This window comes from Rana temporaria, chromosome 6 (assembly GCF_905171775.1).
Source record: "Rana temporaria chromosome 6, aRanTem1.1, whole genome shotgun sequence".
NCBI lineage: Eukaryota > Metazoa > Chordata > Amphibia > Anura > Ranidae > Rana > Rana temporaria.
Genome location: NC_053494.1, coordinates 207,798,831 through 207,819,600, shown reverse-complemented (window position 1 = coordinate 207,819,600; position 20,770 = coordinate 207,798,831). Strand labels below are relative to the sequence as shown.

Genomic DNA, 20,770 nt, shown 5'->3' with positions numbered 1-20,770 from the left:
CATGCACACGCTGGGGGGGGCAGAAGCGAGGCTTGGAACGCAGAGAGCCGGAAGAGGAAGTCAGCAGCTGCAGGCTAATAAAGGCAGGAGGAGAAGGTGAGCCGCGTGAGTAGTGACCTCAGTTGTATGTCTGTGTGTGTGTGCGCGTCCCCTTCTCTTCTATCCTCTCCTCTCGCCTTCTGTGTCTGTCTGATCGTAATTATAATAATAATATTCAAATCTCTGTCTATTATAAATGGCCTGCTTTATTTTTAATACATGGATGGGTGCCATGTGATTTAAAGGGAAACTCCCCCTGACCTGGGGGGGAGGGGGGGGGGTTTGTTTCATACTAGGGGAGGGGTCTCCAGCTGTTGCAAAACTACAAGTCCCATCATGCCTCTGCCTGTGGGAGTCATGCTTGTAACAGTCAGCCTTGCAATGCCTCATGGGACTTGTAGTTTCGCAAACAGCTGGAGGGCCACCAGTTTGAGACCTCTGTTTAGGGGGTCCTACTATGGGCACCACAGTACGAATAGCGCGTGTAGTACTGGAATCCAACATGCCCTCTGTGTTAGAGGCTTGTGGGGGCATTGACGTTACCCCTTCCATCATGTGACAGCGCGGGGCCTAGCAATTGGCTGCTAAAACCATGCAATAACGCATGCGGCCAGAGGTGGGGGGGGGGGCACCGGAGAGCCTCGTAAACTGCAAACCTTGGTAACACTCGGTTCCTGAGCCTTTCCGAGGTTTGCCGAGGTCAGCTGAGCTGTCCTCTGGCCTTTCCGTGCATTTGCGAATGGCACCGATTGGCTGTGATCGGCACCCCCCCCCCCACCTCAGGCCAAACGCAGTACTGCACACCGCGTTGGCCTGAATCCTGCTCGTTTTGGGAGACTACACTCGCAAACCGAGTTAGGATTTTTAGAAATACAGCGCTCGTATTGGGAAACGCTCATTGACCGCGTTACTCGCAATCCGAGGTTCCACTGTAATGTTTAAATATTCACTGTGTTAGGCCGGTTTCACACTGAGGCGCGGACCCGCGGTGACGGTATAGCCGCGCTACTTGTAGCGCGGCTATACCATCGTGTTTACCGCGATATTCGGGCGCTAGCGGTGAGGTTTTAACCCCCGCTAGCGGCCGAAAAAGGGTTAATACCGCCCGCGTTGCGGCGGTATTACCGCGCTTTCCCATTGATTTCAATGGGAAGGCACGGTATAGGAGCGGTGAACACACCGCTCCTATACCGCGGTAAAGATGCAGCTAGCAGGACTTTTGGAGCGCTTCTGCTAGCGCATCGCTTCAATGTGAAAGCCTTCGTGCTTTCACATTGAAGAGTACAGGGCATAATTTTTCATATTGTTTATAATGTTAATGTTAATGTTATAATGTTTTTAGCGCTGTACCGCATGAAAAACGTCCCAATGTGAAAGGGGCCTTAGGCCCAGATCCTCAAAGAAGTTACGTTGGCGTATCTATTGATACGCCGCGTAACTTCTAGGTTGCTCCGGCGTATCTTTGTTTTGTATCCACAAAACAAGATACGCCTGAAGCTGGGCTAGGTCCGACTGACGTACGTCTTAGTACGCCGTCGGATCTAAGGTGCATATTTACGCTGGCCGCTAGGTGGCGTTTCCGTCGATTTCCGCGTCGAGTATGCAAATTAGCTAGATACGGCGATCCACGAACGTACGTCCGGCCGGCGCATTTTTTTTTTACGCCGTTTCCGTAAGGCTTTTTTCGGCGTATAGTTACCCCTGCTCTATGAGGCGTATCCTATGTTAAGTATGGCCGTCGTTGCCGCGTCGAAATTTGAAAATTTTACGTTGTTTGCATAAGTCGTTCGCGAATAGGGCTTTGCGTAGAATGACGTTCACGCCGTAAGCATTGGCTTGTTGCGGGTTAATTTCGAGCATGCGCACTGGGATACCCCCACGGACGGCGCATGCGTCGTTCAGAAAAAACGTCATTTACGTCGGGTCAAGTAAAATTTACATAAAACACGCCCACATCTTTAACATTTGAATTCCGCGCCCTTACGCCGGCAGATTTACGCTACGCCGCCGTAACTTTAGAGGCAAGTGCTTTGTGAATACAGCACTTGCCTCTCAAAGTTGCGGCGGCGTAGCGTTAATACGATACGCTACGCCTGCCGAAAATTACGATCTGCTAGGTGGATCTGGCCCTTAGTTTTCAATAGGAGTTCTGTAATTTCTCAGGTTGTCAGTAAAAAATGTGCTCCGCCAGTAAATTTTCTATGTTTTGTCAGTAAAAAATGCTTCAGGAGCTTGGCAACTCATGTGAGTACAGGGGTGGGGTAGGGTGGTATGTTGGGGGTCCTTTATAAAAACTCTTTTTCTTTACCCCCAAATTACCGGCGAGAGTGTCTCCTGAAGCTGAAGTTTAATCTACTTATTTCTTAAAGTTGATCTAAAGCCTCAAGAATTTTTACCTTCATGCGTTCTATTAGGTAGATTCAGGTAGAGTTAGGCCGGCTTATCAGTAGATAAGCCGGCCTAACTCAGAATCTACGCCGACTTATGTTTAAGTGTATGCTCAAACAGAGATACGCTTAAACATATCTAAGATACGACGGCTTGCGCCGTCGTATCTTAGACTGCAATTTATTGGATGGCCGCTAGGTGGCGCTTCCATTGCGGTCGGCGTAGAATATGTAAATGAGTTTATACGCCGATTCACGAACGTACGCCCGGCCGCCGCAGTCGATTTACTCCGTTTCCGTAAGGCATTAGCAGGCCTAAACGTATTCCATCTATTAGGTGGAATAACAATGTTAAAGTATGGGCGCCGTTCCCGCCGCGAGATTCGAATTTTTTACGTCGTTTGCGTAAGTCGTCCACGAATCGGGATTTACGTCGTTTACGTCCATGTCGAAATCAATAGGCCCGTGCGGCGTACTTTAACGCAATGCACACTGGGAAATGTAGTCGCCCGGCGCATGCGCAGTAAAAAAAAAACCGTCAAAAACGTGAGGTCAAGCCTCATTACCATAAAACACGCCCCCCTCCAAGACATTTGAATTCGGCGCTCTTACGCCCGCCCGCTTTAGGCTACGCCGCCGTATATTAGCAGGCAATTACATTGAGAATCATGTACTTGCCTAGCTAACTTACGGCGGTGTAGCCTAAACACGCTAAGCTATGCCGCCGCAAGTTTGCACCAATGTACCTGAATCTACCTTTTTGTCTTTTTTTGTTTATAGCACGTAAAAAAAAAACGCAGAGATGATCAAATACCACCAAAAGACGTATTTGTGGGGGAAAAAAGGACATTCATTTTATTTGGGTACAGCGTCGCACGATGCACGCGCAATGGTCAGTTAACCACTTAAGGACCGCCTCCTGCACATATACATCGGCAGAATGGCACGGCTGGGCACAAGCACATATAGGTACGTTCTCTTTAAGTGCCCAGCCGTGGGTCGCAGGCGCGTGCCGAAGCTCCGCGGCCACGGGACCCGCGGACCCGATCGCCGCTGGAGTCCCGCGATCGGTACCTGGAGCTGAAGAACGGGGAGAGCCGTATGTAAACACAGCTTCCCCGTTCTTCACTGTGGCGCCGTCATCGATCGTGTGTTCCCTAATATAGGAAACCACGATCAATGATGTCACACCTACAGCCACACCCCCCTACAGTTAGAAACACAGAGGAGGTCACACCTAACCCCTTCAGCGCTCCCTTGTGGTTAACTCCCAAACTGCAATTGTCATTTTCACAGTAAACAATGCATTTTGAATGCATTTTTTTGCTGTGAAAATGACAATGGTCTCAAAAATGTGTCAAAATTGTCCGAAGTGTCCGCCATAATGTCGCAGTCAAGAAAAAAATCGCTGATCGCCGCCATTAGTAGTAAAAAAAAAATTATTAATAAAAATGCAATAAAACTGTCCCCTATTTTGTAAACGCTTTAAATTTTGCGCAAACCAATCGATAAACACTTATTGAGATTATTTTTTTTACCAAAAATAGGTAGAAGAATACGTATCGGCCTAAACTGAGGAAAAAAATGTAAAATTGTATATGTTTTTGGGGGATATTTATTATAGTAAAAAGTATTGCATTTTTTTCAAAATTGTCGCTCTATTTTTGTTTATAGCGCAAAAAATAAAAACCGCAGAGGTGATCAAATACCACCAAAAGAAAGCTCTATTTGTGGGATAAAAATTTGTTTATTATTTACTAAAAAAAATTCCCATGAAAGGGAACTCTGCTTTAAACTGGGGATATTTACAAAGCTTCTTTTGATGACAGCTTTGCCTTCCTGCTAATGTAATGTATGATTATATATACGCTGTATATTATATGTGTTACAATGTATGTGACGTAATTGGTTTAAAGATAATTTTTTTTGTATTTCATCTAAAAAAAAAAATCGAATTTTTCTAACAGGATGCAGCGGTAAGAGTCATCAAGTTTCCGGTCGCCCTTCGCGGAAATGCCGTTTGCAGACTTCTTCGCGGCCCTGAAAGACAATCCCTACTTTGGGGCGGGGTTTGGCCTGGTTGGTGTTGGCACAGCATTGGCTTTGGCCCGCAAAAGTGCCCAGCTTGGCATGGTCGCCTTCAGGAGGCATTACATGATAACGCTTGAGGTGCCCAGCAAGGACAAGAGCTACCAGTGGCTGCTGAGCTGGATCTCCCACCATGCCAAGCATACGCAGCACTTGAGCGTTGAGACTTCGTATCTACAGCATGAAAGCGGGAGAGTCAGCACCAAGTTTGACTTCGTCCCGAGTCCTGGGAACCACTTCATTTGGTAGGTACATCCTGGTCAGTGCCATTTGTGTGAAGGTGGACCTCATTGTAACTTTACAAGTCTGCGTGACTTAAAGCGGGACTTAAAGTGGGAGTTCACCCGAAAAACAATTTTTAACATTTGATTGAGGCTCATTTTGTCAAGGGGAATCGGGTGTTTTTTTTAAAATCGAAGCTGTACTTACTGTTTTAGAGAGCGATCTTCTCCGCCGCTTCTGGGTATGGTCTTCGGGACTGGGCGTTCCTATTTGATTGACAGGCTTCCGACGGTCGCATACATCGCGTCACGAGTAGCCAAAAGAAGCCAAACGTCGGTGCGGCTCTATACGGCGCCTGCGCACCGACGTTCGGCTACATTCGGAAAATCGTGGCGCGCTGTATGCGACCGTCGGCAGCCTGTCAATCAAATAGGGACGCCCAGTCCCGCAGCCCATACCCGGAAGCGGCGGAGAAGATCTATCTCTAAAACGGTAAGTACTGCTTCGATTAAAAAAAAAACACCCGATTCCCCTTCACAAAACGAGCCTCAATCTAATGTTAAAAATTGAGTTTTTGGGTGAACCTCCACTTTAAAGGGGTTGTAACGGAATTTTTTTTTTCCCCTAAATAGCTTCCTTTCCCTTAGTGCAGTCCTCCTTCACTTACCTCATCCTTCCATTTTGCTTTTAAATGTCCTTATTTCTTCTGAGAAATCCTCACTTCCTGCTCTTCTGTCTGTAACTCCACACAGTAATGCGAGGCTTTCTCCCTGGTGTGGAGTGTCGTGCTCGCCCCCTCCCTTGGACTACAGGAGAGTCATGACGCTTTCTACGTTGCAGATAGAGAAAGGAGCTGTGTGTTGGTGGGTGTCCTGACTCTCCTGTAGTCCAAGGGAGGGGGCGAGCACGACACTCCACACCAGGGAGAAAGTCTTGCATTACTGTGTGGAGTTACAGACAGAAGAACAGGAAGTGAGGATTTCTCAGAAGAAATAAGGACATTTAAAAGCAAAATGGAAGGATGGGGTAAGTGAAGGAGGACTGCACTAAGGTAAAGGAAGATATTTAGGGAACATTTTTTTTTCCTTTACAACCCCTTTAACTCTTCTCATGTCAATTTATACAGCAGCAATTTAGTTATATATATATATATATATATTTTTAACCGCAAATTCCAGCACTCCATTTGGGGTCTATAAGACCTCAGTTCTCTCCTCTACCTGGAAAGCATGGGATCAAAAAATAAATAAATGAATCTCATAATTTCAAAAAAAATTCAGTGTTTGCAGCTGTCCTACCTGGAAGTGATGTAATGCCATAATTTCTTGCCTCCTAGACCATAGAGGAGGCCAGGGACCTTACGGTCTTCTTCCAGCTCTATGATAAACTGATAGCTCACATGTGTGGTGCAATCACCATTCACATATGCGTTCGTACCTGAGCACAGGGGGGATGGGGGCACTTTAATTTTTATTTTATTAAAGCGGAGCTCCACCCTAAAATGGAACTCCCGCTGATCGGAACCCTCCCCCCCTCCGGTGTCACATTTGACACCTTTCAGGGGGGAGGGGGGTGCAGATACCTGTCTAAAGACAGGTATTTGCACCCACTATCGGCCACACAGTCTCGGGTAAACTGCGGGCATGATGTCACCTGACGTCACCTCCCCCCCATTGTGTTCTGGGAACACTCGGCTCCCAAAACACAGCGGGAGTCAATCGGCAGGCGTAGCGCGACTCGCGCATGAGCCGTAGGGAACCGGGCAGTGAAGCCGGAGCGCTTCACTTCCTGGTTCCCTCACCGAGGATGGCGGGGGGAGCAGCAGAGTGACGAGCGATCGCTGTCCTCTGCTGCGAACGGCGCTGGACTCCAGGACAGGTAAGTGTCCTAATATTAAAAGTCAGCAGCTGCAGTATTTGTAGCTGCTGGCTTTTAATATTTTTTTTTTCAGCGCACATCCGCTTTAATTAATGAATTTATTTTTTACACTTTTCTTTTAAAGGGGTTGTAAACCCTCAAGATTTTTTACCTTAATGCATTCTATGCATTAAAGTGATTTTTTTTTTTTTTTTTTTGTCATTTTCTCAAATGACAATTTTATTTATTTATTTTTATTGCATTTTAGTCTAAATATGAGATCTGAAGTCTTTTTGACCCCAGATCTCATATTTAGGAGGACCTGGCATGCTTTTTTCTATTGCAAGGTATGTTTTTTTTTTTCTTTAAAGCGTCCTGTCCCGACAAACTTGCACGCAGAAGTGAACGCATACATGAGTAGCGTCCGCATATGAAAATGGTGTTCAAACCACACATGTGAGGTATCGCCGCGATCGTTAGAGCGAGAGCAATAATTCTAGCCCTAGACCTCCTCTGTAATTCAAAACATGCAACCTATAGAATTTTTTAAACGTCGCCTATGGTGATTTTTAAGGGTAAAAGTTTGACGCCATTCCACGAGTGGGCGCAATTTTGAAGCGTGACTTGTTGGGTATCATTTTACTCGGCGTAACATTATCTTTCACAATATAAGAAAAAATTGGGCTAACTTGACTGTTGTCTTATTTTTTAATTATAAAAAAGTGATTTTTTTTCCAAAAAAAGTGCGCTTGTAAGACCGCTGCGCAAATACGATGTGACAAAAAGTATTGCAATGATCGCCATTTTATTCTCTAGGGTGTTAGAAAAAAAATATATAATGTTTGGAGTTCTAAGTAATTTTCTAGCAAAAAAAAAAACAGTTTTAAACTTGTAAACACTGAGTCTGAAAACCAGGCTCGGTCCTTAAGTGGTTAAAATAACAAACATGTCATACTTACCACCACTGTGCAGCTCGTTTTGCCCAGAGTGTCCCCCGATCCTCCTCTTCTGGGGTCCCTTGGTGGCTCTCGCGGGTGCTCCCACATCAGATAACCCCCCTAGGAGAAGAGCTGCAGGCACTGCTATCAATCTATCCAATCAAGGGCCGGGACCCCGTGCAGAGAGAGACAGCGCATCTCCGCCATGGGAAATACGGGGCTCAGGTGAGTAAAAGGGGGGGGGGGCTGTGGGTCACTGGCGGTCACTGCCAGAAATGTTTTCACCTTAATACATAGTTCCCCTATTTCCCACGAATTTACTCTCGCTTGCTGTTTGGCAATGATACAGGGAGTGAAGGGGGACATTGATGGTAAAAACAAATTCTGGCAGGGGTTATAACCCTCCCTTACTCTATCTAAAATGGGAAAAAAAATATTGCCTATTTAAGGATAGGGAGGAAAACCAGACATGAGAATCCATATATATACAATCCAATGAGACCGCCAAACAATGATTCAAGAATCCCCCTGAGTCTTTTAAATAGTAGGAATATAACCTTGACACAATGGCCAGGGATGATTGTTATCAGTGGGAAGTTTGCAAGGAATCTTGGCTCTGTGCAGCATAGAGAATGCTGGTTGGTTTTAATTTGAATTCGATCAGTTTTGGATCAGAATGTTTACCTAGCTGGGAATATTCTTCTTATTATTGTTCTTCCTGCCGCTTCCAGGTACAAAAAGAAATGGATTCGCATTGAGAGGAACCGAGAGAAGCAGATGATTGACCTGCACACTGGCACACCTTGGGAGTCCGTCACCTTCACCTCCATAGGGACCAATCGGGATATCTTCTTTAACATTCTGCAGGAAGGTAGGTAGGCCTTGACACGCATGCTCGGCTTTTAAAGAGGACCTGTACTGTGAAATCCCCAAAAAAAGGCAGGTAGAGTGCAAAGGACTGTCACCAGTATTGTCTGTAGGCTGAGTGCAGATGATCTTTTCCACGTTACGTATTTACTAAGCCCTTTTCTGTCTCCATGGGGAGACTAGAGGTCAACCGATATGGGTTTTTCTCTGGCCGATGCCGATATTTAGAAATCTGGGCGGCTGATATATGATGCCGATTTTTGCGGCTGATATTTTAGGCCGATTTTTTTTTTTTTTGGTGGCACTGGCTCGTGGCACTGGAAGATGGCACTAGCAGAAGGCACTTATTGGCACTTGCAGGTTGCACTGGATGGCACTGAAAGATGGTACTAGCAGGTGGCACTGATTGGCAGGTGGCACTTATTGGCACTGGCAGGTGGCACTAATTGACACTGGCAGGTGGCACTGATTGGCAGATGGCACTGGTTGGCACTGGCAGGTGGCACTAACAGGTGACACTGGCAAGTGGCACTGGTTGGCACTGACTGGCAGGTGGCACTAATTGACACTGGCAGGTGGCACTGGGTGGCAATAGTTAGCACTGGTTGGCATTGGCAGGTGGCACTGGCTTTAGTTGGCACTGGTAGGTGGCACTGGATCGCACTGGCAGGTGGCACTGGATGGAAAGTGGCACTAATTGGCACTGGATGGTGGCACTGGTATTGGCACTGGCAGATGGCACTGGATGGCAAGTGGCACTAATTGCACTGGCAGGTGACACTGGTGCAAAAAAAAATGGTATCACCCCCCTCAGTACAGACCTCCTCTCCCTCCAGTATAGCCACCCCCCCCCGCCCTCTGCTACAGACACCAGAGAGTGGTGTGTGTCCCACGAGCGCGGCCCCCTCCTCCTCTGTGGGCGTAAACAGAGAGGAGGACCGCCGCGCTGGGTGTACTAAGATGGCTACGGCTCCGGAGCTAGGCCGAAGCCGCGGTCTTTCCTGATGCTGTGACTGCGGCGGCAATCCACGGATTGTTGTTTTGACACTCATGCAGTAATGATCCTACTTTCATCACTAGTTACTAAAATTGTGTTTTTTTTTTTATTCCTAACAGCCAGAGCACTGGCGCTGCAACAGCAAGAAGGCAAGACTGTGATGTACACGGCGATGGGCGCGGAGTGGCGGCCCTTTGGGTTTCCGCGGCGAAGAAGGCCGATAAGCTCCGTAGTCCTGGAAGAGGGAGTGTCTGATAGGATTGTCCAGGATGTGAAAGGATTCATCAACAACCCCAAGTGGTACATAGACAGAGGCAAGAGCAAAGCTAAATGTTTCCTTATCTGGTGCTGACCACCTTTGTTAAAGTATACATAAAATATTTTTATATATTTTTTTAAATTGGAAGGGAGGAAAACGCCTGTCGGGTTTTTTTTTTGGGCCCCATTGTAGAGACGTGAAAGGAAATGAGGAAAAAATGACTCTTCAAAGTAGGAGGAATTCACCTCTCAGGCCTCATTCACACAGGCGTCCGAATCTGTCCCCCATGCAAAGGGCCATTTTTACCCACAAGGGATGCGCAGGTGTTCTGTGCAATCCTGTGCAGGCGGCTTGTTCAAATAAAAGACAGGAGGCAGGGTGTACGGACCTGCACAGATCTCCGCGCATATCCAGGGGGGTACATCCATGCAGATCCCATGTGCAGATCAGAACTCAGCCTGCAGGTTCACACACACTGCCATCGGACATTGATCTGAAAAGGCTGCCTGCAAGGGTTCCCTTACATCAGAGTTCCCCTCTACATCTTTCTCTGCAGACTTCCCCCTTTACACTGTAAGGGGGGACTTTGATGTAAAGGGGAACTCTGTGGAGTTTGATGTAAGGGGGAACTCAATGGAGTGTGATGTAAAGGAGAGCTCTGTGGAGTCTGTAGGGGGGAAATCAATGGAATGTGATGTAAGGGGGAACTCAATGGAATGTGATGTAAAGGGGAACTCAATGGAATGTGATGTAAGGGGGATCTCAATGGAATGCAATGTAAGGGGGAACTCAATGGAATGTGATGTAAAGGGGAGCTCTGTGGAGTTTGATGTAAGGGGGAACTCAATGCAATGTGATGTAAAAGGGAGCTCTGTGGAGTTTGATGTAAGGGGGAACTCAATGGAATGTGATGTAAAGGGGAGCTCTGTGGAGTTTGATGTAAGGGGGAACTCAATGGAATGTAATGTAAGGGGGAACTCAATGGAATGCAATGTAAGGGGGAACTCAATGGAATGTGATGTAAGGGGGAACTCTGTGGAGTTTGATGTAAGGGGCAACTCCATGGAATGTGATGTAAAGGGGAGCTCTGTGGACTCTTGTGTAAAGGGGGGGCTTTGGTGACCAGAGGCCCCCTTACATCAGAGTTTCCCTTTAGGTCATGGTCTACAGCATTCCCCTTTACATCAGGCTCTGCAGACTTCCCTCTTACACTGTAAGGGGGGACTCTGATGTGAAGGGGAGATCTGTGGAGTTTGATGTAAGGGGGAACTCAATGGAATTTGATGTAATGGGGAACTCAATGGAATTTGATGTAAGGGGGAGCTCTGTGGACTCTTGTGTAAGAGGGGGACTTTGGTGACCTGAAGCCCCTTTACATCAGAGTTGCTCTTTACATCATGGTCTGCAGCTTTCCCCTTTACATCAGGCTCTGCAGACTTCCTCCTTACATTCTAAGTGGGAACCCGGTGGACTCTGATGTAAAAAGGAACTCTGTGGAGTCTGTTGTAAGGGGGAACTCAATGGAGTGTGATGTAAAGGGGAGCTCTGTGGACTCTTGTGTAAGATGAGGGGCGTTGGTGACCAGAGACCCACTTGCAACAGAATTCCCCTTTACATTAGCCTCTGTAGACTTCCCCCTTACACTGTAAGGGGGACTCTGATGTAAAGGGGAGCTCTGTGGGCTCTTGTGTAAGAGGAGGGGCTTTAGTGACCAGAGGCCCCCTTACATCAGAGTTTCCCTTTAGATCATGGTCTGCAGCATTCCCCCTTACATCAGGCTTTGCAGAATTCCCCCTTACACTGTAAGGGGGGACTCTAATGTAAAGGGGAGCTCTGTGGAGTTTGATATAAGGGGGAACTCTATGGAATGTGATGTAAAGGGCAGCTCTGTGTACTCTTGTGTAAGAGGGGGGCTTTGGTGACCAGAGGCCCGCTTACATCAAAGTTGCCCTTTACATCATGGTCTGCAGGATTCCCCTTTACATCGGGCTCTGCAGACTTTCCCCTTACATTCTAAGTGGGAACCCTGTGGACTCTGATGTAAAGGTGAACTCTGTGGAGTCTGATGTACGTTGGAACTCAATGGTGTGTGGTGTAAAGGGGAGCTCTGTGGACTCTTGTGTAAGAGGAGGGGCTTTGGTGACCAGAGACCCACTTGCATCAGAATTCCCCTTTACACCAGGATCTGTAGACTTCCCCCTTACACTATAAGGGGGACTCTGATGTAAAGGGGAGCTCTGTGGACTCTTGTGTAAGAGGAGGGGCTTTGGTGACCAGAGACCCCCTTACATCAGAGTTCCCCTTTACACCAGAGTCTGCAGCACCCCCCATTACATCAGAGTCCACAGTGTTCCCTTTTACATCAGGGTCCGTAGAGTTCCCCCTTGCACTGTAAAGGTGAACCTTCCAGCCTCTAATGTAAGGGGGAACTTTGTGTTGGGTTTTATTAACCTGACCCTCATGTAAATAGCCCAAAAAATCTATATACATTTTTTGCCCTTTGTTTTTCCTTCACTCTTTGGCGCCGGTTGCCCCTGGCCCTTTAAGGGGTTTGCTATGCCAGGAGGCAGGGCAGAGCTTATGGCCATTGTGACCGTCTTGATTGTCTGCCACAGCGGTCACATGATCGGAAAACTTCAGATCGCAAGCAGCCGCAGCCGTGATCCGCCCTTCACTGTGCCAGGAGCGCGCAGGGCACGTGCTCTTGGCATAGCACTGTTGACGCTTATTGCCGCGCTCGGTGCCGAGACCCGGCCGCATATTTGCGTGCGCTCCCGCCAAGGAATTGGGCACATTGCTAAATGCACTGGCCCAGATTCAGGTAGCAATTGCGCCTGCGTAACCATAGTTACGCAGCGCAATTGCTGACTTGCGCCGGCGTAACGAGTTCTCCTGATTCAGAGAACTCGTTACGCCGACTGCAGCCTAAAATCTGCGTGGCATATATGCCACGCAGATTTTAGGCTGCATTCTTGCGTTGACCGCTAGGGGGCGCTCCTATTGTGGTCAGCTTATAGTATGCAAATTGCATACTTACGCCGATTCACAATGTTGCGCGCCCCCTGCGTACGCAAGTTACGTTGGTTGCGTACGGCGTCTTTAGCGTAAGGCTGCCCTTGCTAAAAGCAGGGGCAGCCAATGCTAAAGGATACCCGGCGTTCCCGCGTCGCGACGTTCGAATTTTACGTCGTTTGCGTAAGTGAATCGTGAATGGCGCTGGACGCCATTCACGTTCACTTTGAAGCAAATGACGTCCTTGCGACGTCATTTGCCGCAATGCACGTCGGGAAAGTTTCCCGACGGAGCATGCGCTGTACGCTCGGCGTGGGAGCGCGCCTAATTTAAATGATTCCCGCCCCCGGCGGGATCATTTACATTGCGCGCGCTTACGCCAGGCAATTTTGCCGGCGCGCCCTCGCAATTTACGGAGCTACTGCTCCGTGAATCGAGGGCAGCGCAAATTATTTGCGGGGGCGTAGGGCAAAATCGTTGCCCTGTGCCTCCGCAAATAATGTGCAAATCGTACCTGAATCCGGGCCACTAGCTACATATTTGCTATTTGCACTTAAAATGGTCATGTTGGCAAACTTTTTGAACTGTCAGTAAAAATTTGGCTCGGTCAGTAAATGTTTTTGTTGTGTCAGTACATTTCACTTTGGGAGATTGGCAACCCTGTAGGGCAACCACCGTTTGGGCATCACTAATAAACTCTTTCAATCAGTTGAATTTTTTTTATTAATTTTTTTTATTACATTTTATTTTTATTTTTATCTTTTTTTTTTTATTAATTTTTTTTATTTATCCAGGAGTACCCTACAGAAGGGGCTACCTTCTCTACGGACCTCCCGGGTGTGGGAAAAGCAGCTTTATGTAAGTATCACTTAGGAATAATAATCACGACAGGACAGCAAAAAAAAAATAATAATACCATCTTACCACAATAAACAACACAGTTCTGGTTATTTACAAGTCCATAGACTGGAGACACAGGTACTATACATAGTCTGGATTCTCTAATGCAGGGATCTTCAAACTTTTCATTAACCACTTAACCCCCGGACCATATTGCTGGTCAAAGACCAGAGCACTTTTTGCGATTCGGCACTGCGTCGATTTAACTGACAATTGCGCGGTCGTGCGACGTGGTTCCCAAACAAAATTGACGTCCTTTTTTCCCCACAAATAGAGCTTTCTTTTGGTGGTATTTGATCACCTCTGCGGTTTTTAGTTTTTGCGCTATAAACAAAAATAGAGCGACAATTTTGAAAAAAATGCAATATGTTTTACTTTTTGCTATAATAAATATCCCCCAAAAATGTATAAAACAAAATTTTTTTGCCTCAGTTCAGGCCGATACGTATTCTTCTACCTATTTTTGGTAAAAAAAAATCGCAATAAGCGATTGGTTTGCGCAAAATGTATAGCGTTTACAAAATAGGGGATAGTTTTTTTGCATTTTTATTAATTCTTTTTTTTTCACTACTAATGGCGGCGATCAGCGATTTTTTTCGTGACTGCGACATTATGGCGGACACATCGGACAATTTTGACACATTTTTGGGACCATTGTCATTTTCACAGCAAAAAATGCATTTAAAATGCATTGTTTATTGTGAAAATGACAGTTGCAGTTTGGGAGTTAACCACAGGGGGCGCTGAAGGGGTTATGTGTGACCTAATATGTGTTTACAACTGTAGGGGTGTGTGACTGTGGGTGTGACGTCATCGATTGTGTCTCCCTATAAAAGGGATCACTCGATCGATGCAGCCGCCACAGTGAAGAAAGGGGGAAGGTGTGTTTACATACGGCTCTCCCCGTTCTTCAGCTACGGGGACCGATCGCGGGACTCCAGCGGCGATCGGGTCCCGCGATCACGGAGCTTCGGACCGGGTCGCGGGAGCGCGCCCGCGACCCCATGGCTGGGCTTAAAGGGCAAAGTACATATACGTTAATGTGCCGATATACGTCGGTATATCGGCGTGAAGGGGTCCTTAAGTGGTTAATGGCTTTTTCGTTAATTCGTTTATTTATGAATTAACAAATTTGTCGAAATTTGTTAAAAAAAAACTAATTCGGAACAATTATTATTTAGTTATTTTTTCAAATTTTCTAATCTTCATTTTTTTCCAATATGGAATTTACGGATTTTGGAATTTAGTAGACTTGGAATTTTCAAATATTCTGAAAAATTTGTTAAACGGGTTTTCGTTAATTTGGATATTTACGAATTTGTCCAAATTTGTTAAAAAAAACTAATTTGAAACGAATTGCACATGTCTAGTAAGAACTGTAAGAGCCGGTTCACACTGGGGCGACTCGTCAGGCGACACAGCCGCCTGACAAGTCGCGTCCCATTGTAGTCAATGGAACCGTTCTAATAGGAGAGACACAAGTCGCTCCGACTTAGGAAAAGGTTCTTGTACGACTTCGGGGGCGACTCGGGGCGATTTGCATTGACTTCTATACAGAAGTCATTTTGCAAATCGCCTTAGAAGTCGTCTTCGGGTTGCCTGGCCGAGTCGCCCCCGAAGTCGTGCCGCCCCAGTGTGAACCGGCTCTGAAGATGTAAGTTTCTACAATGGAATGTCATTTCATCACTGATATCGCTGCACTTTCTCTGCGTTCTTTCAGCACGGCGTTGGCGGGAGAGTTGGAGTACAGCATCTGTCTGATGAGCCTTAGTGACAACAGCCTCTCTGATGATCGCCTCAACCACCTGCTGAGTGTGGCCCCGCAGCAGAGCATTATTCTGCTGGAGGATGTGGACGCTGCGTTCGTAAGCCGCGATCTGACCAAACAGAGTGAGTCTTCAATCCATTTATGTCTCTCTATAGGCCCTCGACTGCGGCTTTCCGAATAAATCTTATTTTATGTTTTTAGACTTTTTTTCTCGCCCAGCCTATTGTAAAATGACGGCTGGGCGGGAGCACTGTTGTTCTGGGAGGATGTCATATGATGTCCTCCCAGGATCGCGTCCCGGTGACTTAACATCCTTGTTCCACCATATGGGAAGTTCAACACCCAACTGCGCAGACTCCGGGCATGCGCAGTAATAGGCTACGGGCAGGCTACAGAAATAGCCGAACGAAACAGCTGATCGTCAGCTGTTAAGAGGAACACAGCTCGGCAGATCACCGGCGGAATCGTCAGCTAGCTGCTGAGAGGCGTGCACACGGCGCTTTTTGTGTCCGCGGCATTCAGGATCCCTGGGCATCGGAGAGGGGGGGGGCGGCAGATCACCGGCGGAATCGTCAGCTAGCTGCTGAGAGGCGTGCACACGGCGCTTTTTGTGTCCGCGGCATGCAGGATCCCTGGGCATCGGAGAGGGGGGGGGGCGGCAGATCACTGGCGGAATCGTCAGCTAGCTGCTGAGAGGCGTGCACACGGCGCTTTTTGTGTCCGCGGCATTCGGGATCCCTGGGCATCGGAGAGGGAGGGGGGGGCTGTGTGCGGCTCTATGGGGCTGAAGGAGCAGGAGGAGCTCACTGACTGACAATAGAGCGGCCCATCCAGGGCACCAGTCAGCGAGCACCCGGGCGGGGGAGGCCCCATAGCTGCCTCAGGGAGGGAGGAGGAGGGGAGAAGATGACCATCTGAGAAGTTCCACAACCGACTGCGCAGACTCCAGGCATGCGCAGTAGCAGGCTACGGAAATAGCCGAACGTAACAGCTGATCATCAGCTGTTAAGAGGAACAAATACCATAGCTGGAACAAGCTTGGCAGATCACCGGTGTGATCTGTCACCCACCATGTACACCGGACACAGCAGATGACTGATCATTGTACCTACCTGCTGTGGGTACAATGTGATCGCTTTGGCCAATCACAGCAGATCACATGACAGTTGTACACAATTAAAGGGGTTGTAAACCTACGTGTTTTATTACCCCCCGTTTTACTTACCTGAGCCCCAAATTTCTATGGGCACAATCCCACCATCCATCTCTTCTTGGAGTCCCGGCTTTGATTGGTTAGAATGATAGCAGTGCAGCCATTGGCTCCTGCTGCTGTCAGGACACAAGTGCACCCCGTTGGGGTCAGGGATGCACCACAGGGTAGTGAACCCTATAGCCGACTGCTGCTATCAGAGAGGAAGCGTGAACCCAAGATCTCCCAGGGCACGGAGTCTAAAACTGAGGGACAGGCAAAAGGTCAGGGTCACAGGCAAACAGGAGAAGTCAGGGACAAGCCAAAAACGGTACACAGGAAGATAATCGTAGCACACTGCAGACAGGAACTTAAGCAAACAACACGGTTGAACAGCACTGCAGGCCTGTAGTGCAACAGTTAATATAGACTTCCTGGGATGGCCTGGGTGGGGCCATACAGGAAGGAGAGGACATAAGAAGGTAACAAGAACAGAGTCAGGCCTCTTAATGGACAGATGGAAACAGGTAAGCTGCCAGACTATTGCATATCCATGACAAGCGGCGCATGCGCAGCGGGGATCTTGGGCTAAAGGCCTGTCAACCGCCGGACCTTGCCGGAAAGAAGTCTCCCGCGCGCATGCGCGGAAGTGACGTCATCGCCGCTCCAGCCAATCACATCGCTGGAGCAGCGATACCCGGAAGACACGCCCGAGGCAAGATGACATCTCCCTCGGCGTGGACCAGGTAAGTTCCCCTAACCTCGTTCCAAGGTAAGTATTTCATAATGAGCTAGTAGGCGGTGCTTACCAGCTCATTATGGCTTTTGCTTTTCAGGTATGAAAAAAAAAAAAAAAACGGCAGCGGCTTAACTACTGCTTTAAGGTAGGATAAAAAGGAAGCAAAATGCGCACTATTGTTTCTGGGCTGTACTACAGGTACAAACAAGAAATATCATACACATATGTGGTATCCCTGCAATTGTTGGGAGCAGGAGAATGTATTTGGGGGTTTTTCTTTGGAGGTAGGTAGGTTATGATAGTAACAAGAAACATACACTTAAATTAAAAAAAATATATAGCCAGATTCAGATACAATGGTGTATCTTTTGGCCGGCGTAGCGCATCCCATTTGCGCTACGCCGACGTAACATAGAGAGGCAAGTACAGTATTCACAAAGCACTTGCTCCGTAAGTTACGTCGGCGTAGCGCAAATGGGCCGGCGTAACCCCGCCTAATTCAAAGTAGGCATGTAGTGGGCGGGCTACATTTAAATTAACCGTGACCCCATGTAAAAATTGTGCTTAGGCGATTGTTTCACCCTTAGGTGTGAAGGGGTTAAAGAGTTAGCAACAAGTCTGGCAAGTAGTCTTGTGTTTGATTCTCCATATCATTTAATGTTATCTTCCCTTCTACAGATCCAACTGCGTATCAGGGCATGGGACGCCTGACCTTCAGCGGTCTGTTGAATGCCCTGGATGGGGTGGCCTCTACAGAAGCTCGAATTGTTTTCATGACCACAAATCACATCGACAGGTAAGGTGGATTTATTTTTAGGTACCATTTCTAAGAAAAAAAAAGTCGCAGTACCTAAAAAATCCTATATTGGTACATTGTTTTACTACAGTACTTTAACCACTAAGGACCAGGCCCCTTTTTGCCATTTGGCACTGCGTCGCTTTAACAGACAATTGCGCGGTCGTGCGACGTGGCTCCCAAACAAATTCGGTGTCCTTTTTTTCCCACAAATAGAGCTTTCTTTTGGTGGTGTTTGATCACCTCTGCGGTTTTTATTTTTTGCGCTATAAACAAAAATAGAGCGACAATTTTGAAATAAATGCAATATTTTTAACTTTTTGCTAAAATAAATATCCCCCAAAAATATATAAAAAAAAATGTTTTCCTCAGTTTAGGCCGATACGTATTCTTCTACATATTTTTGGTAAAAAAAAATTGCAATAAGCGTTTATCGATTGGTTTGCGCAAAATTTATAGTGTTTACAAAATAGGGGATGGTTTTATTGCATTTTTATGAATAATTTTTTTTCGTGACTGCGACATTATGGCGGACACATCGGACAATTTTGACACATTTTTGGGACCATTGTCATTTTCACAGCAAAAAGTGCTATAAAAATGCATTGTTTACTGTGAAAATGACAATTCCAGTTTAGGAGTTAACCACTAGGGGGCGCTGAAGGGGTTAAGTGTGATCTCATATGTGTTTCTAACTGTAGGGGGGTGGGGCTGGACGTGTGACGTCATTGATTGCCTTTCCCTATATCAGGGAACAGACAGTCGCCACTGTGAAGAACGGGGAAGATGTGTTTACACACAGCTCTCCCCGTTCTTCAGCTCCTGTGACCGATCACGGGACTCCGGCGTCGATCGCGTCCACGAGTCCCGCGGTCACGGAGCTTCGGACCGGGTCGCGGGCGCGCACAACCCACGGCTAGGCACTTAGAGAGGACGTACAGGACCGTGCCTGTGCCCAGCCGTGCCATTCTGCCGACGTATATCGGCGTTAGGCGGTCCTTAACTGCTTGCCGACCAGCCGCCGCAGTTTTACGGCGGCAGGTTGGCTCTGCTGGACGAGAGCACGTAGATCTACGTCATCTCTCCCAGCAGCCAATAGGGGCGTGCGTGTGCCCCCCTCTCACTCCTGACTCCCGCGCGCGTGCCCGGCGGTCGCGATCAACGCCAGGCACCCGCGATCGCTCGTTACAGAGCAAGGACTGGGAGCTCCCGGTCCTGTCAGGGGAGAAATGCCTGACCGTCTGTTCATACAATGTATGAACAGCGATCAGTCATTTCCCCTAGTGAGTCCACCCCCCCTACAGTTAGAACACACCCAGGGAACATACTTAACCCCTTCCCCGCCCCCTAGTGTTAAACCCTTCCCTGCCAGTGGCATTTTTATAGTAATCAATGCACTGATCGCTATAAAAATGCCAATGGTCCCAAAAATGTGTCAAAAGTGTCCGAAATGTCCGCCATAATGTCGCAGTACCGAAAAAAAAATGCTGATCGCTGCCATTACTAGTAAAAAAAAATATTAATAAAAATGCAAGAAAAATACCCCCTATTTTGTAAACGCTATAACTTTTGCGCAAACCAATCAATAAACGAAGAATACGTATCGGCCGAAACTGAGGAAAAAAATATGTTTTTTTATATCTTTTTTGGGGATATTTATTATTGCAAAATTTAAAAAATATTGCATTTTTTTCAAAAATGTCGCTCTATTTTTGTTTATAGCGCAAAAAATAAAAACCGCAGAGGTGATCAAATACCACCAAAAGAAAGCTCTATTTGTGGGAAAAAAAGGACGCAATTTTGTTTGGGAGCCACGTCGTACGACTGCGCAATCGTCAGTTAAAGTGACGGAGTACCGAATCGCAAAAAGGGGCCTGGTCCTTTTAGCTGCATAATGGTCCAGGTCTTAAGTGGTTAACCTGTACACCATTTAGCTTCAATCGGTCGTATCAGCCACTCAGCCAGCAGTCGGCTTTGATCAGGTCTCGGATCTAGAAACCCGGAAAGCAACATCACAAGGTCACTTCCGGATTTCTGGCGCCTAAAAGGTGCCAGAATTGCGCCGGATGATTTGCGCTACGCCGCCGCAACTTTACAGGCAAGTTCTTTGAGAATAAAGCACTTGCCTGTAAAACTTGCAGCGGCGTAACGTAAATCAGATACGTTACGCCCGCCCAGTTTTGCGCAATTGTACCAGAATCTGGGCCACTGATTTTAACACAGTTTTGTGTTCTCTCCATGGTGCTGTAGGTTGGACCCAGCGCTGATTCGGCCAGGTCGGGTGGATGTAAAGCAGTACGTAGGACATTGCACGCGGTGGCAGCTGGCACAGATGTTCACGCGCTTCTACCCAGATCAGACCCAACACACGGCAGAGGAGTTTGCCGACTCGGCTCTGTCGGCCTCAGACAAGATCAGCGCCGCCCAGGTCCAGGGACACTTTATGCTGCACAAGAACGATCCAAAGATTGCTATAGAGAACACCGGCTCCCTGGCTACATGATGGGTCATTTTATTTTAAGGAGATCGTTATTGTTCCAGATCATTTAGTTATCACCCAGTCTGTTTTCCGTAACAGTTATGGGAGGGATTTAACAAGCGGAGAGACCAGAGCCCTCTTTTATAGGGGTGTCCGCTGCTTTGCAGGTTTCAGCCTTCACTTAAAGCGGAGGTTCACCCAAATAACATTTATATCAGACCAACTTCCTTATA

At 47.3% G+C, this 20,770-nt stretch overlaps 1 protein-coding gene across 2 annotated transcripts; it reads left to right on the top strand.

The window, feature by feature from the left end:
- The first annotated feature begins 36 nt into the window (after positions 1-36).
- On the top strand, positions 37-20,770 carry LOC120944216 (mitochondrial chaperone BCS1). Of its 2 annotated transcripts, none has more exons than XM_040358179.1 (8): positions 37-96; positions 4,394-4,759; positions 8,263-8,402; positions 9,515-9,709; positions 13,461-13,524; positions 15,287-15,456; positions 17,941-18,058; positions 20,309-20,770. In XM_040358179.1, the coding sequence occupies exons 2-8, from the start codon at positions 4,440-4,442 to the stop codon at positions 20,559-20,561; spliced, it is 1,260 nt and encodes a 419-aa protein (XP_040214113.1). In that variant the 5' UTR covers positions 37-96; positions 4,394-4,439; the 3' UTR covers positions 20,562-20,770. The 2 variants fall into 2 exon arrangements, with proteins under 2 accessions (XP_040214113.1, XP_040214112.1); XM_040358178.1 differs by having other exon boundaries at positions 45-105.

Coding starts and splice junctions, on each gene's coding strand:
- LOC120944216 (XM_040358179.1), top strand. CDS start 4,440: ATGCCGTTTGCAGACTTCTTCGCGGCCCTGAAAGACAATCCCTACTTT. Junction 8,403..9,514: donor CTTTAACATTCTGCAGGAAG/GTAGGTAGGCCT, acceptor TATTCCTAACAG/CCAGAGCACTGGCGCTGCAA. Junction 13,525..15,286: donor TGTGGGAAAAGCAGCTTTAT/GTAAGTATCACT, acceptor GCGTTCTTTCAG/CACGGCGTTGGCGGGAGAGT.